The sequence below is a fragment of the Erythrolamprus reginae genome, chromosome 9 (assembly GCF_031021105.1).
Source record: "Erythrolamprus reginae isolate rEryReg1 chromosome 9, rEryReg1.hap1, whole genome shotgun sequence".
NCBI lineage: Eukaryota > Metazoa > Chordata > Lepidosauria > Squamata > Dipsadidae > Erythrolamprus > Erythrolamprus reginae.
This window is the reverse complement of record NC_091958.1, coordinates 50,075,974-50,095,241: the sequence shown is the minus strand read 5'-3', so window position 1 is coordinate 50,095,241 and position 19,268 is coordinate 50,075,974. Positions and strand designations below refer to the sequence as shown.

The 19,268-nt window shown below is 43.3% G+C and overlaps 1 protein-coding gene across 1 annotated transcript in view; it reads right to left on the bottom strand.

Moving 5' to 3' along the window:
- Nucleotides 1–378: 378 nt before the first annotated feature.
- Nucleotides 379–19,268, bottom strand: part of EEF2K (eukaryotic elongation factor 2 kinase) — a 51,356-nt gene continuing 32,466 nt past the window's right edge. Inside the window, 9 exon segments of the mRNA XM_070761200.1 lie at nucleotides 379–806; nucleotides 3,333–3,511; nucleotides 4,037–4,161; nucleotides 5,463–5,651; nucleotides 8,397–8,531; nucleotides 12,795–12,857; nucleotides 14,165–14,242; nucleotides 15,418–15,485; nucleotides 17,889–18,090. Of these exon segments, the coding sequence (XP_070617301.1) occupies nucleotides 697–806; nucleotides 3,333–3,511; nucleotides 4,037–4,161; nucleotides 5,463–5,651; nucleotides 8,397–8,531; nucleotides 12,795–12,857; nucleotides 14,165–14,242; nucleotides 15,418–15,485; nucleotides 17,889–18,090 (1,149 nt within the window). The 3' untranslated portion in view covers nucleotides 379–696.

Here is a 19,268-nt window from a genome sequence, read left to right as displayed (position 1 = left end):
CTTGCAGAAAAAAAGGTCTTAAAATTGTGATTCTTTTAATGAGTGTTTTACGACTTGTGACCTTTAACTATTACGGCAAGCCATTACATTGTTAACTTAAGGACTGCCTGCTTGCTTTCAAAAGACTGGATGTATAAAAGACTCTTTCTGCTATTTAGACCATCCTCTCTGCCATCTTAACTTTCAACCATCAGGAGGGGATCCACTCTGAGCTGTAAGCAAATAAACATGCAAAACTGAATAAATCTCATTTATAGAAAAAAAAAAATTCCATAGAATGAAGCCAACAGCCAAGCAAGAGATTTACAAGAATGAATCTCCTAGCTAAACAGGGAGGATCTATGATGTCTTCCTTTTTCTTAAAAAAAAGAACACAAATTTTCTGACATGGAAAAATTGCACAAAAGCAAAAATACCGAGAGAAAGACTCAGAACTGCATTCCACCACAAACATGGAAGATTTGGGGGTCTGCCAAATCAGGCCCGAATAAGAAGTTTAAAAAACAACAATTACACATTAAAGATCCGTTTACAGGATATGAAAAAAGTCTCGCTCTTGCTCTCTTGCTCTCTCCTGGTTCTCCATAAAGCTTCAAAATAAAATAGTTTTTTTTTCTTTTTTTCATTTAAAAAAAGGTCTCTGTATTGAAATATACAAGGGAAAAGGGAAGGGGGTGGGGAGTATTTTGCAGTTTTTCATTCTTCCATCATGGCCCAAACTTCTTCAGCTTTCTGATAGTATTGGTTGGCTAGTCGACCCTTCATTGCCTGCATGGCCTCCTCAGCGGCTTCGGTGAAAAGGTCTCCTGGGAGAAAAAAAAACCACGGTTAAAGGCCCAATCCAATCCAGGGGTCCACACACCTAAGACCCCTGGCCGTGGGCTCTCATCAGAGGTAGGATCCATAGTTCCCTCTAAGCTGAGCAGTGAGCAATCGCTCACTTAAAAATCATCATCAACTCAGAGTTTTCCAAACCTGCCCAGAAGCCGAGAGGGAAGGAGTGAGAGAGAAGGAGAGAGAGAGGAAGAGAGAGAAACAGATAGAAAAAAGAGAGGAAGGAAAAGAGAAAGAAAAAGAATGGGATTAAGGAAGAGAGAAAGAAAATCAAAACCTAGTTTGAAACTATCCCAACTATTTAAGTGGCATTTTGATATTGATAGAGTTGCCCTATTATGAGCTCACTGTTATAGACACACAGTACAGTATTTTATTTTGAAATTCTCTGAGGCAAAACAGGGTGGGTTTTTTGTTTGTTTGTTTATTTATTTAATATTTCTGTGCCGCCTGGTCCTGAAGGGACTGCCGCTCAGACACTATACTTTTCCGCCCACCCCCCCAAAAAAATTAGAGGGAACACTGGTAGGATCCAGCCAGTTTGGACAAACCAGATGCTAATTTTACACCTGGTTCACCAAACTGGTAATTGCAAGGACTGTCTCCACCCACTCTACCCTACTCCTGCCCGGAGCCTCCATGCGGCCGGTTTTGGATGCCAGGAAAGTTGCCTGTCCAGCTTGAAGGCTCCGGGAGGGCAAAAAATGGGCGTCCGGGAATGTTGTGGTTAGCTGTGGCCCAGCTCCTGCCCCAAGGACTGTGGATGTGGGGGAGACATCCACATGCTGCAGGCCTGTTTTGCCCCCAGTGGAATCTGCTGATGAAGGCTCCTCTGACCAAGAAGACATGAGTGACAGGGAGGAGGAGAGTGGGGCAGACAGCTCAGAAGGAGATCAATTCTCTAGCTCCTCCTTGGATTCAGAACAAGAGTTGATGATACAGCCACGCATGCGGAGAGCGATGCATAGGCAACAACAACTGAGATATTATTATCAAAGAAAACGAGGCCACCTGTGGTTGGGTGGGGCTGTGGTCATTAGTGAGGCTGCTTTAAATAGCAGTCTGTGGGTTTGGCCATTGTGGAGGATTATCTGATCGTTGTGTTTCGTGACTGCTTTACTGACTTTGACCTTTTGTGTGCTGATTTTTCCCCGCTTTGAAACTAAACCAGAGCAAAGTGTGTTTCACTTTGTGAAAGAAGAAGGACTGTGAATTGCCTCACAGCTGCAAGCTAAGTATCACAGAACTGATAAGGGACTTGTACAAATTACCAGTTTGTTTGGAGACGAGTGCTCTTTGCTATACCAAAAGAGGGCTTGGTTTAAGTGAATTTTCATTATAAAGAACATTGTTTTGAATTTTCAAAGGTGTGTGTGTCTGAAATTTATACCTGTGAATTTTTGGGAGGAGTCTACCAGAGAGCCCGACAGAACGGGGAAGTTCCAAAAAGTCCAGAAACGAATCGGTTTCCAGGATCCGGAACCTAGGAGTGTCCATTTTCATCCTCTCAGAGGTTCGAGGAAAGCCCCCAGCATCTAGGGAAGGTGAAAATGCCCCCCCTGCCGTGGTGCAGGAGGCCAAGTAGGCAGTAAAAGATCGCCGTTGTCGGCCCCTACTGGTATGCCTCCTCGGTGCTTCCTGGGCTGGAGTGTGGGTGCACCCCCCCACCGCAAACACGTGCCCCAGCGCCACGAGATTTCGCTTCTGCGTCTGCACCCGAAGCGAAATCTCATGTGATTTAGGCGATTTTCGCCAATATTGTTGCTTCTGTACATGTGCAGAAGCAAAAAGTCGGCGAAAATCAGCGAAACTCATGAGCGCGAGTGAGAATTTGGTGATTTTCATTAATATTTTTGCTTCCGTGCATGCACACAAAAAAAATGGCGGAAATTGGTAAAATCACGCGAGATTTCACCCTGGGCACATGCGCAGAAGCGAAACCTCACATGTGCACTGAAAGTAGGCCACGCCCACCATGGCCACGCCCACCCAGGGCAGAGAACCAGTTGTTAACAAAAATCAGCGAAACTCATGAGCGCAAGTGAGATTTCGGTGATTTTCACTAATATTTCTCTTCTCTGGGTCCCGTCAACTAAACAATGCCGCTTGGCGGGACCCAGGGGAAGAGCCTTCTCTGTGGCGGCCCCGGCCCTCTGGAACCAACTCCCCCCAGAGATTAGAATTTCCCCCACCCTCCTTGCCTTTCGTAATGTCCTTAAAACCCACCTCTGCCGCCAGGCATGGGGGAATTGAGATGCTCTTTCCCCTAGGCCTTTACAATTTCATGTGTGGTATGTCTGTATGTATGTTTGTTTTTTTATATTAATGGGTCTTTTTAATCATTTTTAGTATTTATTGGATTATTATTGTACATTGTTTTATTACTGTTGTTAGCCGCCCTGAGTCTCCGGAGAGGGGCGGCATACAAATCCAATAAATAAATAAATAAAATAAATTTCAGAGGCTGTTATTTTCCACAGAACAAGCCAGCTTCGTACCTGATCGCTGCAGATCCTGGTCCAAATTAAATCCTCCCGTCATCAGCAACTCCGCCTCTCGGGCAAGGAGGAGATAACGCGGCTCGTCCTGAGTGCCGTCATACTCGCCCCCTTCATCATAATCGGTCATGTTCAACGCGTTGTCGTACCAATGCTGCGCTTCTTTCCAATCCTGCTGTCTGCGGAGACGGAAAAACAACAGACGCCAACGTGAACGTCCCCAGAGGCGCCACGGATGGACCGAGACAGGGAAGGCTCTGCCGCCTTTGGCGCTACTAGTTCACCCTCCGCAGGCACAACCGGACCCGTTGGTGCGAGATTTGGCCCCTGCGCATGCGCGGCAATGAAATCTTGTGTGAAGATGTTCGCGCGAGCGGGATATCGGTTATTTTTGTCGATATTTTTGCTTCTGCTCATGCGCAGAAGCAAAAAATCAGCGAAAATCGGCAAAATCTTGCTCACACGATATTTCGCTTTCTGCGCATGCGCAGAAGCCAAATCTTGCGCCAGGGCGTGTGTGTGTCAGAGGCGCACAGTTGTGCACACATCCCAAAAACCGCTACCGATTGTGACCATGGGGATGTTAGATGTGAAAAACAGCCATAAGTAATTTTTTCCGGTGCCGTTGTAACTTTCAATGGTCACTAAATGAAATGTTGTAAGGCGAGGACTACCTGCATAGGGATGAACCACACGAGAGTTACCTGTCTGGAGGCAGGTTCGCCCCCATGTCGTAAGCTCTCCCGACAAGAATCATGGAAGGACGGTCTCCTGCTTCGGCTGCTCGGCACAAATATTCGAAGCCTTTGGTTCTGTTTTGCTTTGTGTCCTGCAGAAGACGTGGAAACAGGAGAAAGAAAGAAAGAAAGAAAGAAAGAAAGGAAGGAAGGAAGGAAGGAAGGAAAAAGGAGGGAGGGAGGGAGGAAGAGAGGGAGGGAGGAAGAAGGAGGGAGGGAGGAAGAAAGGAGGGAGGGAGAAAGAGGGAGGGAGGGAGGAAGAAGGAGGGAGGGAGAAGAAGGGAGGGAGGGAGGGAGGAAGAAGGAGGGAGGGAGGGAGGAAGAAGGAGGGAGGGAGGGAGGAAGAGAAAGAAAAAAAAGAGAAAAAAGGAGGGAGGGAGGAAGAAGGAGGGAGGAACAAAAAAGGAGGGAGGGAGGAAGAGGGAGGGAGGGAGGGAGGAGGGAGGAAGAGAAAGAAAGAAAGAAAAGGGAAAAAAGGAGGGAGGGAGGAAGAGAGGGATGGAGGAAGGAGGGAGGGAGGAAGGAAGAAGGAGGGAGGAAGAGGGAGGAAGGAAGGAAGAAGGAGGGAGGAAGGAAGGAGGGAGGAAGGAGGGAGGAAGAGAAAGAAAGAAAGAAAAGGAAAAAAAGGAGGAAGAGAGGGAGGGAGGAAGAAGGAGGGAGGAAGGAAGACAAGAGGGAGGGAGGAAGGAAGGAAGAAAGAAGGAGGGAGGGAGGAAGAGGGAGGAAGGAAGGAAGGAGGGAGGAAGGAGGGAGGAAGGGAGGAAGAGAAAGAAAGAAAGAAAGAAAGAAAGAAAGAAAGAAAGAAAGAAAGAAAGAAAGAGAATATTTATAGCTCAGGATTGAAATGATGGGTCCTGGGTATTCTCTGAGCTTGCTGGTTTTTTTGCAGTGACTTTTAATTATTAGATTTGTTATACATTGTTTTTATTATTGTTGTGAGCCGCCCCGAGTCTGCGGAGAGAGGGGGGGCATTCAAATCTAATAAATAAAAATAATAATAAAAGATGTTCCATGACCCAAGGTAACACCATCAGTGCTAAAAGGGAGTAGGGGGTTTGTGGAGAGGAGGAGGGGAAGAAGGAGAGTGGAGGAAGAGGAGAAGACAGGAGGAAGGGGGAGGAGGAATTTGGGGCCTTTGGTGCTCCTTGAGCTTAGTTGTTTCCTTGTGGACATTTCACGACCCAACTATGTAACATCATCAGCGCTAAGAGAGTGGGGTTTGTGGAGAGGAGGGCGACGAAGGTGGGACCGTTCGCGCACTCTGAGCACGGTGGTTCTCTCCCCAAACATCACTGGGCTGAAAAATAATGTGTGGATCTTTGCAACCATCTCACTCAGCAACATAAATTTGGGGTTCAATGGTGGTCATCCATCAAGGACTGCCGGTCGTTACCTGCAGAATGACTTCGGAAAGTATATGATGAGGTAGCTGAGAATACATGAGGCCCAGCCCCACGATGGCTTCCAGTTCTCCACACTCGGCTGCGTGTTCCAGGTGGAAAAGAGCCGAATCTTGGTCCCACTCTTGATCCTTTTCGCAAAATCGGCCCGCTTCGTGGTAACGGACCATGGCCAGGTGAACCTATTGCGAGGAGGGGAGGGGGGAAAGGCTGTAATGGTACATAGGAAAGACCACGGGTGTCAGGCAGCGGTGGGGTGCTATAGGGTCACCCAGGCTCGGGCGGCCCCATAGCTCAGTGATTTTCCACCTTTTTTGAGCCGCGGCACATTTTTTACATTTACAAAATCCTGGGGTGCACCAGCAGCCAAAATGACACAAAATGACACTCTAACACAGTACACAATATACACCATCAAGACAGACGTAACTAGCAGAGGCTGAGGCTTCATCTAGTCAGTGTTCCCTCTAATTTTTTGGGGGGCTGGGCAGAAAAGTATAGTGTCTGAGCGGCAGTCCCTTCGGGACTGGGCGGCACAAACATAATAAATAAATAAATAAACAAATAAACAAACAAACAAACAAAAAACCCACCCTGTTTTGCCTCAGAAAATTTCAAAATAAAACACTGTACTGTGTGTCTATAACAGTGAGCTCATAATAGGGCAACTCTATCAATATCAAAATGCCACTTAAATAGTTGAGCTAGTTTCAAACTAGATTTTGATTTTCTTTCTCTCTTCCTTACTCCCATTCTTTTTCTTTCTCTTTTCCTTCCTCTCTTTTTTCTATCTGTTTCTCTCTCTTCCTCTCTTCCTCTCTCTCTCCTTCCCTCTCACTCTTTCCCTCTCGGCTTCTGGGCAGGCTTGGAAAACTGAGTTGATGATGATTTTTAAGTGAGCAATTGCTCACTGCTCAGCTTAGAGGGAACTATGCATCTAGTGGTGGCAACATTTGGAATACTGTGTTCAGTTCTGGAGACCTCACCTACAAAAAGATATTGACAAAATTGAACGGGTCCAAAGACGGGCTACAAGAATGGTGGAAGGTGTTAAGCATAAAACTTATCAGGAAAGACTTAATGAACTCAATCTGGATAGTCTGGAGGACAGAAGGAAAAGGGGAGACATGATCGAAACATTTAAATATATTAAAGGGTTAAATAAGGTCCAGGAGGGAAGTGTTTTTAATAGGAAAGTGAACACAAGAACAAGGGGACACAATCTGAAGTTAGTTGGGGGAAAGATCAAAAACAACATGAGAAAATATTATTTTACTGAAATAGTAGTAGATCCATGGAACAAACTTCCAGCAGACGTGGTTGGTAAATCCACAGTCACTGAATTTAAACATGCCTGGGATAAACATCTATCCATCCTAAGATAAAATACAGAAAATAGTATAAGGGCAGACTAGATGGACCATGAGGTCTTTTTCTGCCGTCAGACTTCTATGTTTCTATGTTTCTATGTTACCTCCAGTCCTGACCAGGGACTGACCGGGGAGGATTAGCAACTTCAACTATTCGCCGCGGCCACACAAGGACAAGTGCGTGGCAGCCCGAGCGGGGACCTTCCTGGGTGTGGATGAGAGGTGGCCTGCCATTGGTTCATCGCTAGCAGTTGGGATGAATCCTAGAAGGTGATTGGTCAGTGAGCGTTCCCCGTGTCTCCACTCTTCCTGTCGCTGATAGCTGGAGCGGAATGTTTATGTTCAGAGGGAGGCGGCTTGCGGCGGGCCAGATATATGGCCTCCGTGGGCCATCTCCAGCATGCGGGCCGTAGTTTGGGGACCCATGTTTAATTTCCCCATGGCACACCTGAGCATGTCTCACACCAACCGCCAAATCAAGGACAGCCTCCGGAGCCTGCGGAGGGCAAAATTGGGGCTCCCAACGGTCCAAAAATGGGCCCGTTTTTGGCCTCTGGAGCCCCAAGGAGGCAATTTTCGCTCTCCTAGAGTCTCGAGCAAAGCCTCTGGAGCAGTGATTCTCAACTTGGGGGTCGGGACCCCTTTGGGGGTCGAATGACCGTTTCACAGGGGTCGTCTAAGACCATGAGAAAAGACAAATTTCCCCTGCTGCTAGGAAATAAAGCTTCTATTTTGGTGTCTTGAAAAATATTTTTAGAAATAAAAATAGAATATACGCCAGAGTTTTTTCTACTGGGTATGATGAGAGGTACCTATTCTAAAAATGAAAAATATCTAAGCTTGCATATTACAACAGCTGCAAGGATTGTATTTGCACAGAACTGGAAAAATCCGCAAATACCTGAAGACAATGGGATCATCAAGAAAATATACGACTGTGCAGAGATGGACAGATTGACAATGGAACTTAATAATCGAAAAGAATCGGACTATTATGAAACCTGGACAAAATGGTACCAATGGACAAAAAAAAAGAAACTTAAAAGAAGCATTGAAATAAAACATCAAGAAATCTAAAAGTAATTAGAAGACAATGTCGATAGGAATGTATATATGGTGTAGATTCATCTGTAAATATGATTATGTACTTTTTTTTAAAAAAATGGAAAAATTTAATAAATATATATTAAAAAAAGAAAAATATTTTTACAATCCGACCAATCAGGCGTTTACAGTGGGGAGTGTCCCTCTGACCTTCCTGCTAATCAGCTTCAAACTCTGTTAGGAGAATTGGCGCTAGACTTATGGTTGGGGGTCACCACAACATGAGGAACTGTATTAACGGATCGCGGTAGAAAACCACTGCTGTAGAAGGTAAATGACAGCCACCTTCCCCGCCATGGGGCAGGAGGCGGACTAGGCTACACCTACTATGGCCACGCTAACCCAGGAACTTGGCAGAGAACCCATTGCAGAAATTTTTGAAGTCCACCCCTGGAGACGGGTAAAAAGATGCTGCTTAGGGGAAGATTAGATAAGAGACGGCTGAGCCCTCACTTTTCCAAGGTTGGACTTTCCAATCTTCTTCTCCAGTTCCAGGCCGTTGAGTCGCTGGATTTCGACCGCGACGCAAGAAGGCCTGTGGATGTGAACTCGGGCGGCGTTGTAGAGATTCCATTTCTCCACGCTGACCTGCAAGAGAGCAAAAATCCATCACGTCTTCGGTCCACAAAGTCCACAAAGATTTCCAACCACCAAATTACGACTGTCCCAAGGTGCTTTTCCAAAAAGGCACCTGGACTTTCTTTGTTGAGGTTTTTTCCCTTGAAAATGGTTTAACTTCTCGCTCAGAACTGAAAAACTCAAGAAAGTCCAGTTGCCTTTTTGGAAAAGTAATTGTAAGAGCCTCGGTGGTGCAGTGGTTACAGTGCAGTACAGTGTTCCCTTGATTTTTGCGGGTTCGAACTTCGCGAAAAGTCTATACCACGGTTTTTCAAAGATATTAATTAAAAAATACTTTGTGTTTTTTCCCCTATACCACATTTTTTCCCTTGAAAATGGACGTCATATGTCATTGCCAAACTTTTGTCCACCTTTAATAAATATATTTTTTAATAAACTTTAATAAATAAACATGGTAATTATCTAAATGGTTGCTAAGGGAATGGGAAATTGTAACTTAGGGGTTTAAAGTGTTAAGGGAAGGCTTGTGATACTGTACATAGGCAAAAAATAGTGTATTTACTTCCGCATCTCTACTTCGCGGAAATTTGACTTTCGCGGGCAGTCTCAGAACGCATCCCCCATGAAAATTGAGGGAACACTGTACTGCAAACTACTTTTGCTGATCACTGGTTGCCATCAGTTTGGGAGATCGAATCTCAGTAGGCTCAAAAGTTGGCTCAGCCTTCCATCCTTCTGAGGTGGGTAAAATGGGGACCCAAATTGTTGGGGGGCAATATCTTGATTCTGTAAACCGTTTAGAAAGGGATGTAAAGCAGTGTGAAGCGGTATATAAGTCTAAATGTTGTTGTTATTATTACTATTATTTTATTCACACAAAAAAAACAGTAATACACAGCAAACGAGATTGATATGCTGGATTTTGTATCACAAGATCACAAGTCGAACACTTCCCAAGCGTCTAGGACTGTGTGATGTATTTTCGTATGATGCGCGCAGATCCAATTACGGTGGCCAGGTTACTACTGGGACCATTTATACTGGTTTGTGCCAGAGTTGTTGTAGTTCGATTTTAAGATCATGATATAGGCTAAGTTTTTCATCAATTTGACTGTCACCTGGTATGGCGACATCAACGAGCCACACTTTTTCCTTTTCCACAATCGTGAGGTCTGGTGTATTGTGTTTCAAAACCTTGTCAGTTTGAATTCGAAAGTTGTTGTTATTGTTGTTGTTGTTATTGTCATTATCATTATTGTTGTGGTTAGCTCTGGCCCAGCTCCTGCCCCAAGGACTGTGGATGTGGGGGAGACATCCACATGCCGCAGGCCTGTTTTGCCCCCGGTGGAATCTGCTTATGAAGGCTCCTCTGACCAAGAAGACATGAGTGACAGGGAGGAGGAGAGTGGGGCAGACAGCTCAGAAGGAGATCAATTATCTAGCTCCTTCTTGGATTCAGAACAAGAGTTAATGATACAGCCACGCATGCGGAGAACGATGCATAGGCAGCAACAACTGAGAGATTATTATCAAAGAAAATGAGGCCACCTGTGGTTGGGTGGGGCTGTGGTAATTAGTGAGGCTGCTATAAATATAAAGCCTGTGGGTTTGGCCATTGTGGAGGATTATCTGATCATTGTGTTTCGTGACTGCTTTACTGACTTTGACCTTTTGTGTGCTGATTTTTCCCCGCTTGGAAACTAAACCAGAGCAAAGTGTGTTTCACTTTGTGAAAGAAGAAGGACTGTGAATTGCCTCACAGCTGCAAGCTAAGTATCTCAGAACTGATAAGGGACTTGTACAAATTACCAGTTTGTTTGGAGACGAGTGCTCTTGGCTATCCCAAAAGAGGGCTTGGTTTAAGTCACTTTTCATTGTAAAGAACATTGTTTTGAATTTTCAAACGTGTGTGTGTCTGAAATTTGTACCTGTGAAGTTTTGGGAGGATTCTACCAGAGAGCCCGACAGAACACATTATTATTATTATTATTATATTTGGTTCAGTCTGGAAGGTTAGAGGAACAAAGTCAGGAGAACCAAAAGAAGAGATCTACTACTTCACACTTCTCACTGAGCTTCTTCACAATCTACTGTTGACGTAGTTGACTTATCGGGCCAAAAATGGCTCCATGGTTGAAACCCCAAAACTTCTTTCGTAAGTTAAAATAAACGTTCACACTGAAATTTTACGAGAGCTTTTCTCAGCCACAGACCACGTAGACACGTCATACAAGCTGCAGCTTGTTGGGCTAAGTCAGATTATCTGGATTGACCGTTTGTGAACCTTACTAAGTAGACCAGTAGCCACTGGGACGCAGGATTCAGCAGACAGCCCAGGGGATTTGGCATGCAGTCCCTCAGACAGTCTTTCGTCCCTGGGTTCTTCTGCAGATCAATATATTGATCTGCGTAGCCGAAGAGCTATGCAAAGAAGGGATCGCTTTAAGGAGTATTACAAGTCATTATAGGAGCACCTGGGCTGGGTGTGGTTCTTATACTGAGGGCTGGGTGTGGTTCCCTTAATGAGGGCTAAAGGGATAAAAGGGAACAAAGGCCAAGGCAAGCTGTGGCTGTTTATCTGTGTTATTTTGTGGTTCCTGCTCTGAAGTTTCTGTTCCGTGCCGTTGGAGTTTTCAACCCAGCTTTTTCAGACAAGTGGGAGGTGAAAACTCTGGGACTTGCTGTTTGCTCCAAAGATTCAAAAGGACTCCTGAAACATCTTTGCTCATTCGAGGTTGTCTTTGTTTGTTTTTTCCTGTGTTTTTGTATGCGGCTGAAGTAAGCCTTGCACTCTCATTGTTTTCAGACACTAAGAACTGTTTTGAGTAACCCTTTTTTGTTTATCTAATACAAGTTTGCTGATTAGCAGAGCACGTGTGTGTTTGATTTCTTTTCCTTGGACTGTTACGCATTGCTTGAGCCAGTCAGGCAGAACATTAAGAACATCACAACGAGCGTCCTGCAGGGAGGGGAGTTTGGTTTGTGACAACGCAACACAATTGTATCCTCCCCTGAAGGCATCCTTGAACAAATCTGTATTTGAAGCAAAGAAATGATGTGTTTTCAACAGCAAACCATTGAAGCCCATTCTCACATTTAGGTACTTGGTAGCAAGTCCTAAAGGAAGTAATATGGCGACTCTGGATTACAACTTTAAAAACATTTTTAAAACGCAATGCTGGTGCACGCTCCAAATTCTGGAGTTGTTTGCCAAGAGCCAAAAAAAGCCAAAGAGAAAAAACAAGCCAAAAACCCAGCGATAGAATAAAATTCATGCAGAATCACCCTTTTGTTCCTGAAACTTGGTTTAGCGGTCTCAGATAGCTTATTTCTCTAATAATTGGAGAGAGAAATAATTAAACAGGGAAGGAAGAAGGAAGAGGCGTAAACCACAGGTAGATGATTTTTCAGCAATTTAGGGAAAACTAACTCAACTCGGGAAGCTCACACTGCCCAAGGAGCTGCTGATATAGTTCTAAAGAGGAATGGTAAGGCGTCTCGTCCAAAATTGCAATTCAAAAGAATAAATCGGTGTTATCTATCTGTCATCTGCACCTGTAACTAGCTGGTTCGGTTCTGCAACTCAAAAAGGCAGACATAGACTTCAGAGGAGAATCAGAACTGCAGAAAAAACAATTGCTATCCACTTGCCTTCCATTGAGGACCTGTATATTGCACGAGTCAAAAAGAGGGCTGTGAAAATATTTACTGACCCCTGGCATCCTGGACATAAACTGTTTCAACTCCTACCCCCAAAATGATGCTATATAGACCACTGAACACCAGAACAACTGGACACAAGAACAGTTTTTCCCCGAACGCCATCATTCTGCTAAACAAATAATTTCCTCAACACTGTTTAACTATTCACTAAGGCTGCGTTACTATTATTATTAATCTGCTCATTGTTTCTATTACCTATCCACTCCCACTTATGACTGTAACATGTTTTATCGTTATGATTTATATTGACTGTTTCCTAGTATGATTTGATTGCTTACTTGTACCCTATGACTATCATTAAGTGATCTTTTTATAAACACTGAGAGCATATGCACCAAAGCCAAACTCCCTGTGTGTCCAATCACACTTGGCCAATGGAGAATTCTATCTTCTTTCTTTCTATCTATCTATCTATCTATCTATCTATCTATCTATCTATCTATCTATCTATCTATCTATCTATCTATCTACGCAGCTTTGGTGATCAGGTCATCTGGCACAAAGCAAACCCAATGTGATTTTAGAGGGGAAAAAATCAGATTCATTTACCCGAGCAGAACTGCCCAAGCTGTCTTCATCAGATTCGTGTCTCCGATTGCAGTGATGGTGACCCTAAGAGAGGGGGGAGGGGGGAGCAATTTAATCCAGGTTTAGCATTTGTAAAAGCATTTGTAAAAGTTTCATTTTTTGGGGGACTCCAGGGGTTTAGGAAGCTTCCCTGAAGGCTCCAGAGTGCAAAAAAACCAGCACAACGGGTAAATTGTAAGTTTGTTTTTTCGAAGTTCCATTTTATTTATTTATTTATTGGATTTGCATGCCGCCCCTCTCCGTAGACTCGGGGCGGCTAACAACAGTAATAAAAAACATCATATAAATCCAATACTAAAACTAAAAAACCCTTATTGTAAAACCAGACATCCCTACAAACAAACATAACATGCATAAATTGTAAAGGCCTAGGGGGAAAGAATATCTCAGTTCCCCCATGCCTGACGGCAGAGGTGGGTTTTAAGGAGCTTACGAAAGGCAGTTTTACCCCTTGACCGTTTTTTGGCCAACACAAACTTAAGCTGCATCAACAGGGGGATACACTCCAAGACTAAGGAGGTACTAATACCCTAGTCAGACCACACCTGGAGTACTGCATGCAATTCTGGTCACCCCACTACAAAAAGGACGTTGAAACTCTAGAGAAAGTACAGAAAAGAACAACCAAAATGATAAAGGGACTGGAGACCAAGACATACAAAGAGAGGTTGCTAGAACTGGGCATGGATAGTTTAGCAAAAAGGAGGGCCAGAGGGGACATGATAGCAGTATACAGATATTTGGGGGGTTGCCACGGAGAGGAGGGGGTCACACTAATTTCCAGGGCACCAGAGGGCCAGACCAGGAGCAACGGATGGAAACTGACTAAGGAGAGATTTAACCTGGGAATAAGGAAGAACTTTCTGACGGTGAGAGCGATCAACCAGTGGAACAGCCTGCCACCAGAGGTTGTGAACACCTGCATCACTTGACACATTCAAAAGGAAATTGGACTGCCATCCGGCTGGGGAGGTGTAGGGTTTCCTGTTTGAGCAGGGGGTTGGACTTGATGACCTGCAAGGTCCCTTTTAACTCTAATTAATTAATTAATCAATCAATCAAGGGGCGTGCATAAGCACACCACTGTGCCTACCGTCCCTGTCCTATTGTCTTCTTTTGTTACTTTTTATCATTACTTATCTAATGTTTAATTTGTACAAATTATCACCCAATAATTGTTTGAACTAACTCTACAGGAATTTGGTGATGTGTGCCCCAACTAAATGCAATGCATTGTCTTCTGCACCGATGACAAAGTCAAGATGTCCGTCCAATTGCAAATTGCGTGATGTATTTTTAAAAAACATATATGAAATGGAAGAAGAACTTACCTTTTCTCGGTGATCTATGTCTTCGTGATCACTCCTCTTCTCACTAGGGCATCCACTGTCCCCTCCGTTTTCAGAATCCTAAGGATAAAAAACAGGGAAGAGTTTTAAAAGACCAGTTGATCAATCCAGTGTTCAGTTCATCAATCCAATGGCTGCCTCTTCCAGTACTCTAAACCAGTGATTTTCAACCTTTTTTGAGCCGCGGCACATTTTTTACATTTTTGAAACCCTGGGGCACATTGAGGGGGGGGGGCGCTAAAAAAAGTTTGGACAAAAAAATTCTCTCTCTTCCTCCCTTTCGCTCTATTTCTCTCTCTCCCTCTTTCTCTTCCTTCCTTCCTCTCTTTTTTGCTCTCTTTCTCTCTCCCTCCCCACCTCCCTCTGTCTTTCTCTCTCTCTCCTTCCCTCCCTCTCTCTCTCTTGCTTTCTTTCTCTTTCTCTTTCTTTCTTTCTCTTGTTCTTTCTCTCTCTCTTGCTTTTTTTCTCTCTCTTGTTCTCTTTCTCTCTCTCTCTCGCTTTCTCTCTCTTGCTTTCTCTCTCTCTCTCTCTCTTTCTTTCTTTCTCTTTCTTTCTCTCTTGCTTTCTTTCTCTCTCTGAGCTTCGCGGCACACCTGACCATGTCTCACGGCACACTAGTGTGCCACGGCACACTGGTTGAAAAACACTGCTCTAAACCAAGGGTGGGCAAAGTTGACTCTTCTATGACTTGCGGACTTCAACTCCCAGGATTCCTGAGCCTATCATGCTAGCTCAGGAGTTCTGGGAGTTGAAGTCTGCATGCTGTAAAAGAGCCAACTTTGCTTATCCCTGCTCTAAACCCAACCCAAACTCTTTAGGGCCGACCATAACACAGGTGTACAAAAAAGATATTTTTTGTAATAATAGTAATAATAATAATAATAATAATAATAATAATAATAATAATAATAATAATAATAATATTTGTATGCCACCCTTCTCCGAAGACTAAGGGTTGCTCAGAGGATACAAAAGCAACACAACAACAAATCTAATTAATTAAAAATTACTAAAGTATAAGAAATATACTGGCGACATTAAGAACACAGTAATCTACATATGAGAAATAACGTAATAACAACAATGCTTCTATATCAGACTATGGGATAGAGCAAAACTAAGCCTAGTTTTGGAATCGGCACATCAAACTCCATAAAACAGACATATTACTTTTGCCTATTATTTTGTGTGTGTGTTGACCGGTGTGAATCCAGGTAGGTCTTCAAGGAACTTACCCGCTGATTATCAAGGCTTTCGTGGTCTTTGTGAATCAAGTTGTCGACTTCATTAAAGACAGGCCAATCTAGGTCAAAATAAGGAAGGGTTTCACTTTTTAGGCAAGGATGCCATGCAACAAGTTGTAAGTCACTTTTTTTTAGCACTGTCGTAACTTCAAACAATCACAAAATGATCGGTCGTAAGTCCGGCGTTTTATTAATAAATATATTCAAATGTATACTTTAAAATGTTAATTCTGTCAAGCGGGAGGGGACTACCTTACAGTTATTGTATTTTTAGGAGCATAACACACCAGAGTATAAGATGCACATTTGTTTTGGGGCAGGAGAACGAGGAAAAAAAATCTGCCTCTGCCTCCCAGCAATTTGCCAAACAGCACAGATGATATACACTGTTTGCTGTGTGTTTCTGTGCATGTGTGCCTGACCCATAGAAATAGCAAAGAATTGGAGAAATGTACTACTGTAACGCTCTCTACATGGGGCTACCTTTGAAAAGTGTTCGGAAACTTCAGATCGTGCAAAATGCAGCTGCGAGAGCAATCATGGGCTTTCCCAAATATGCCCTTGTTACACCAACACTCCGCAGTCTGCATTGGTTGCCGATCAGTTTCCGGTCACAACTCAAAGTGTTGGTTACGACCTATAAAGCCCTTCATGGCACCGGACCAGATTATCTCCGGGACCGCCTTCTGCTGCACGAATCCCAGCGACCAGTTAGGTCCCACAGAGTGGGTCTTCTCCGGGTCCCGTCAACCAAACAATGTCGCTTGGCAGGACCCAGGGGAAGAGCCTTCTCTGTGGTGGCCCCGGCCCTCTGGAACCAACTCCCCCCAGAGATTAGAATTGCCCCCACCCTCCTTGCCTTTTGAAAGCTGCTTAAAACCCACCTCTGCCGCCAGGCATGGGGGAACTGAGATACACTTCCCCCTAGGCCTTTACAATTTTATGCATGGTATGTCTGTATGTATGATTGGTTTTTATATACTGGGTTTTTAACTGTTTTTAGTATTGGATTTTGTTATATAATGTTTTATTGCTGTTGTTAGCTGCCCCGAGTCTGCGGAGAGGGGCGGCATACAAATCCAATAAATAATAATAATAATAATAATAATAATAATAATAATAATAATAATAATAATTTAAAAGAAGATACAATAGAACCCGGTCTCTTCAGATCAAGCATTTATTTTTTAAAAACTTCTTCATTTTGTTAAGTTGTCTAGAACAGGGGTAGACCAAATTGGCTCTTGTGGACTTCAACTCCCAGAATTCCTGAGCCAATCATGCTAGCTCAGGAATTCTAGGAGTCAAAGTTCACATGTCATAGAAGAGTCAACTTTGCCTACCCCAGTCTGGAACAATAGTCTTTAAAAAATAAGTCTAATAATTGGAACGTTCTATAGACAGCGATTTTCAGCTGTTTTTCGGGCTGTTTTCAGGGCTATTTTCCAACAAACCAGGTTCACCATTACAAGGTTCACCATCACAAAACCTCCAGGGATGGAGCACCCACAACTTCTGGTAGTAAGCTGTTCCTCTGGTTAATTTTCCTCCCTATTAGGAAATTTCTCTTTAATTCCAGGTTGCTTCTACGGGATGTCCAGGGGAAAGCATTTTGAATTTCCCTGATATTTCCCTGTAACTTGTGATCTAGTTAAGGCACCGTTGTAGATGACATCATACCAAACGGCTAAGCCATGGAGAAATATCGGTAGTTGAGGAAGCAAGTTGTTGCCAGTTACGCTCATTTTTGCTTGACTCTGCCAGGCAGCGCGATCCATTGTTTTTACATGATTTTTCCCTGACTTTTAAACATTTTGACAAAATTGAACGGCTACAAGAATGGTGGAAGGTCTTAAGCATAAAACGTATCAGGAAAGACTTCATGAACTCAATCTGTATAGTCTGGAGGACAGAAGGAAAAGGGGGGGACATGATCGAAACATTTAAATATGTCAAAGGGTTAAATAAGGTTCAGGAGGGAAGTGTTTTTAATAGGAAAGTGAACACAAGAACAAGGGGACACAATCTGAAGTTAGTTGGGGGAAAGATCAAAAGCAACGTGAGAAAATATTATTTCACTGAAAGAGTCGTAGATCCTTGGAACAAACTTCCAGCAGACGTGGTTGGTAAATCCACAGTAACTGAATGTAAACATGCCTGGGATAAACATATATCCATTGTAAGATCAAATACAGGAAATAGTATAAGGGCAGACTAGATGGACCATGAGGTCTTTTTCTGCCGTCAGTCTTCTATTTTTCTATGTTTCTATTTTAATAGCCCCCCCCCCTCTGATTTATTCTGTTTTTTTCACAAATTCACTGATAATTCCGATATTTCCCGAACCGCCGATTTCCCTGAGAATTCCCTAATTTCCCTGTTTTCCAGGTTTGCTGGACACCCTGTTCCAGAACTAGCAGGCCCCCCACCACCAATGAAAAAAAAAACATCTGGGCACTTACGAAGACCCTCCAACTTTTGGCTGTGAGGCGTGGCCGAAGACGGCGAGGAGGGCAAGGAGTCGAACGCCTTGTCGCTCATGCTTTCGTCCCCTGAGTTTTCGGAAAGACGGGAAAGGAAGGGAGGGCGGCTGCCGGAGACGGTTCGCACCCGGCTACTGCCACACTTTTCTTCCGTACCCCGCACAACAGTCTGAGCCAATTCCTGGCCAGAGAAAAACAAAACCTCAGATCAGGAACTTCCCTGAGTAAACATGTCTTCTGCCTCATGTACCCAGCGGTCGGTTAGATCCCCAGAGTTGGCCTTCTCCAGATCCTCTCAGGCAGGCAATATCGTCTGGCGGGGCCTAGGGGAGGAGCCTTCTCTGTGGTAGCCCCAGCCCTCTGGAATCAACTCCCCCCCAGAAATTTGTACCGTAAGGCCCTGAAAATGCATTTCTGCCGACTGGCTTGGGGGTATTGAAATCTTAACATCTACCCCGGCCTATGAGTAAAGAATGCTATTAATGTGGAAGCATGGTTTAATAATATAGAGGGGTTTCAGAATGTAATTTAACTTAGATTTTTTAATGTGTTATTAGTATTGGGATTTTAAAAATATTTTGATATTAGACTTCTTCATGCTTTTGCATCTGTTTATTGTGAGCCGCCCTGGAGAAGGACGACATAGAAATCAGATAGATAGATAGATAGATAGATAGATAGATAGATAGATAGATAGATAGATAGATAGATAGATATTCAGACAGACAGACAGACAGACAGACAGACAGACAGACAGACAAGAATAGATAGATAGATAGATAGATAGATAGATAGATAGATAGATAGATAGATTAGATAGATAGATAGAAAGATAGATAGATAGATAGATAGATAGATAGATAGATAGATAGATAGATAGATAGATAGATAGATGTCAATATAGTTGACAAATAGGTAGTACCAATAAGAAGTTTGGATGGTACCATCATAAATTTATGGAGTTTCAAAATTTGACTGTATGAGACCAAAACATAATAAAAATAAGAGTGAAAATGTAAATTTATTTAGTGATAAGTTATAATAAATAAACTTGATGTATTATAAAAATAATCTCTTATAGTCACAATACTATCTTTGCACTTTTATGGTGTACACCACGTAAATTCACATTATGGAAATGTCCATCTAATGTTTTGTTATATGTGTTTTGTTTGTCTCCTTTTCTTTTTAACTTTACCTCATCAATAAAAATCATTGGATGGATGGATGGATGATAGATAGATAGATAGATAGATGGATGGATGATTGATAGATGAGGGAGAGAGATGAGAGAGGGAGAGAGAAAAATATAGATAGATAGATAGATAGATGAAGATAGATAGATAGATAGATGATGAA